The sequence below is a fragment of the Volvox carteri genome, assembly GCF_000143455.1.
Source record: "Volvox carteri f. nagariensis unplaced genomic scaffold VOLCAscaffold_118, whole genome shotgun sequence".
In the NCBI taxonomy this organism is placed as follows: Eukaryota; Viridiplantae; Chlorophyta; class Chlorophyceae; order Chlamydomonadales; family Volvocaceae; genus Volvox; species Volvox carteri.
In genome coordinates this window covers 95,227-98,620 of record NW_003307661.1, presented here as the reverse complement: position 1 = coordinate 98,620, position 3,394 = coordinate 95,227, and the positions used below count along the sequence as shown (strand labels likewise).

At 56.9% G+C, this 3,394-nt stretch overlaps 1 protein-coding gene across 1 annotated transcript in view; it reads left to right on the top strand.

Moving 5' to 3' along the window:
• Nucleotides 1-2,939: 2,939 nt before the first annotated feature.
• Nucleotides 2,940-3,394, top strand: part of VOLCADRAFT_40167 (uncharacterized protein) — a gene marked incomplete at both ends in the record, with an annotated part of 16,943 nt that continues 16,488 nt past the window's right edge. Inside the window, 2 exons of the mRNA XM_002959013.1 lie at nt 2,940-3,041; nt 3,096-3,149. Coding sequence (XP_002959059.1) covers nt 2,940-3,041; nt 3,096-3,149 — 156 coding nt within the window. The remainder of the gene's footprint in view (nt 3,042-3,095; nt 3,150-3,394) is intronic.

Here is a 3,394-nt window from a genome sequence, read left to right as displayed (position 1 = left end):
GAGCTCTCTTAGCCTTTCTCTCTTGGAGGTTTTTTGTTGGCCTGTTAGGTATATCAGGAGCCCTCCCCTGCCGGGACTGCCCTAACCGAATTTTTGTTTGTTTGTTTGTTTTCCCTTCGAATCCCGTTTTCGTTGGTGGTGTTTTGGGGGGTTGTTTCAGAGAGCCTTTGACTTTGCCCTAGCTGAGACTTGTGGACTCGCTCTAGCGGGACCTGAGAGCCCTTCGTGGTGTATTCAATGCAGCGCCATCCCCGGATGGAGGGGCTGCGGAGTGGCTGCGTAGAGTGATGGCAGTCTGAGTCGGGGTCGGGAGCACACAAGACTAACCGACTTGTGCTGTGTGCTCCCGACCCTTGCGCTGTGTTTCGGCTTCGGCCCCCGGCTCTCGCGGCCCACAGTGTAATCTAAGTCATACATACATACCGGCTTTTCAGCCCACAGTGTAATCAACGTCATACATACATACATACATACATACATACATACATACATACATACATACATACATACATACATACATACATACATACATACATACATACATACATACATACATACATACATACATACATACATTCCTGGGATGTGATCGCCCTGGCAGCCCTGTCTGCCATGGAGGTAGGCAGGTAATCAACGTCATACATACATACATACATACATACATACATACATACATACATACATACATACATACATACATACATACATACATACATACATACATACATACATACATTCCTGGGATGTGATCGCCCTGGCAGCCCTGTCTGCCATGGAGGTAGGCAGGTGTTGTCTGCGAGCAGCCGGAAGGCGACTGGAAAGGGCGGCTAACCCCGCGACAGAACAGCCAGAGCAAGCGCAACAGATCCAGGCGCAAGGGCCCCAACAGCGGCGGATAACGGACTTCTTTCACCTGGCCAACGGAGTGAGACCGCACGAGGGGCCGCCGCTGAACGCGCCGGTACTCGAGGATCAAACGCAGGGGCCCATCGCGGGACCGGGGACGGCAACAGCAGCAGCAACAGCAGCAGCAACAGCAGCAGCAGCAGCAGCAGCAGCAACAGCAGCAGCAACCCCCCTGGAATACGCCCGCGCTCGGGCAGTAGTGGACTTCTGGGCGCGCTTGCGCTCTTTCACCGCGCTTAATGTCCCAAGGCGGGGCTGGGACGGAGTGGGACCCCACCACCCGATCCTGTCAATCGTCGGGGGAGCACTGCGCTGCGCGGAGGCGGTGGACATCACGACCTAATGGTCAAGCGGACACGGCGGGAGCTGGAGTTTAGGGGATAAGGGGATAGGGTGTCGAGGCGCGGAGGGGGGTTTTGAGGTGGTGGGGGTGGTAGGGAGGTCGAGAGGGAGGTTGAGGGGATAGGTTGCGAGGGGGGCGGGATCAGGGATGGGGCTTGGGGGGGTGCCGCGCAAGGGGACATGGGGGAGGGAGGGTTTATTNGCCTGGGGGAGCCGTACCGGCGGAGGGGGGGGAGACCGGGGAAAGGGCGGGGAGAGCCGGGGGGGGAGGGGAAGAGGTAGAGAGTACACCAAGAGGATGTAGGGTTGAGGAGTGGTGAGTGGAAACAGGTGGCCGTAGCGAGGGCGCGGATGAGGGGGAGGTGGGCACCCAGAAGGGGGGGCCGTACTCGAAGGTGCGCGCGTGGTGCAGGACTAGGTTCTTCAGGGTACGAGACCGGGTTTTTCGTGGTGCGGCGTCTAGGTGAGATAGGATCTTGGGAACCAGCCGTCTTGGTAGAGCGGTATTGGGGGGGCGCCGAGCTGGCTACCCTCCCCCCCTGTGGTTTCCGGAGGCTTGATCGCCCTGCGTTGCCGCAGGGTCTTCCCGTTTGAGTACTTTTCAATTTAGACCCAGTGCTGTGGAAGGGCGCGGACTTGTGCGGTGTTACCCCCTCGACGGGGGCTATCTCCCCTGGACTAGCCCAGGGAGGGAGAGGCGGAGGAGGGTAGTAGTCTCAGGAGGCTGTTTGGCGTCTTGTGGTGTGAGCTCTTTGCGCTCTTTTTTGCGTGAGGATTTTTGAGCTTGGTGACCTCCCCAGCCCGGGAAGACTCGTCGGGCTCCCGGTCGCCCAAGTCCTGGTAGCGAGCTCTCTGAGATGCTCGGTTCGTTCGGTCGGCAGGAAGAGCCCCCCAGTTGCGACTTCGTTTATGTTAGGAGACCAACGGGCATAGATCCCGTCTAGTTGGAGCGCCAAACAAGCGCTGTTGCGTGCCGGCCGTCGTTTCCCGTGCGGCCTGACCCGGGGGCGGAGTGCATGAGACTAACCAGCCGTATGCACCCGCCCCCCGCGCTGTGCTTCGGCCCTGGGCCCCCGGCTTTTCAGCCCACAGTGTAATCAACGTCATACATTCATACATACACACACATACATACATACATACATACATACATACATACATACATACATACATACATACATACATACATACATACATACATACATACATACATACATACATACATTCATTCATACATACATACATACCAACCATACATACATACACATGCCAGTTGCTACCCGCGGCTCAGCAAATAGGATCGGACACATCCCGGACATCCCCGCCTTCTCTCCCTCCTCCTTTATACCACCGGCGGGGGGGGGCCCACCTCTGCACACACACACACACACACACACATTAAATGTGACCCACCCCTACACGGTGATACGACATGTGTAAGACGTACCCCGCTTCCTTCCCCCAAAAAATACACACACGCTACTTCCCCCACCGCCGTCACCCATCCCCCAATCACCCCACCGACAAGCCCCTGCTTTCCCCCACCTCACCTCACCCCACCCCACCCCACCCCCTCACCCCACACACAAAACCCACATCCATCTCCTCCCCCCAAGGCCCCGGAAGACGAGTTTGAGGCTCTCCTGCGTCAGGCCTGGGGTACCCGGGTCAAGGTGGACATTGTGATGGCGCTGTTGGGGCTCACGCACTGCTCAGAGACGCTGGTGGGCGACCAGTTCGTTCGGGGGGTCAGCGGAGGGGAGCGGAAGCGGCTCACGGCGGCGGAAATGCTGGTGAGTGAGTGAGTGAGTGAGTGACCCGTGGGTCGTGGGCAGTGTGGCTCGGAGATGTGGCCCGGGGTTATTCTCACCCGAAAGGTGTATTCTTTTTTGGGGGGAACGGTGATGAGGGTTGTATGCTTTTAGTATTACTAACGAGCCGGGCAGAGCGGGCTTGGGTGTGAGTGTGAAGTACTTTGTGTATGTGGATGACCCGTGGGTCGGCTCATTGATCGGTTTTTCATTAGCAAGTGAGCCGATGGCGGCGGCTCGGTAGGGGGAAACACCGGTTGTTGAGTTGCCGTTTTTGATCAGGATATTTTCAGATCATTCCTTGAGAGCTTCCCTGGGATTTTTATTTAACACGA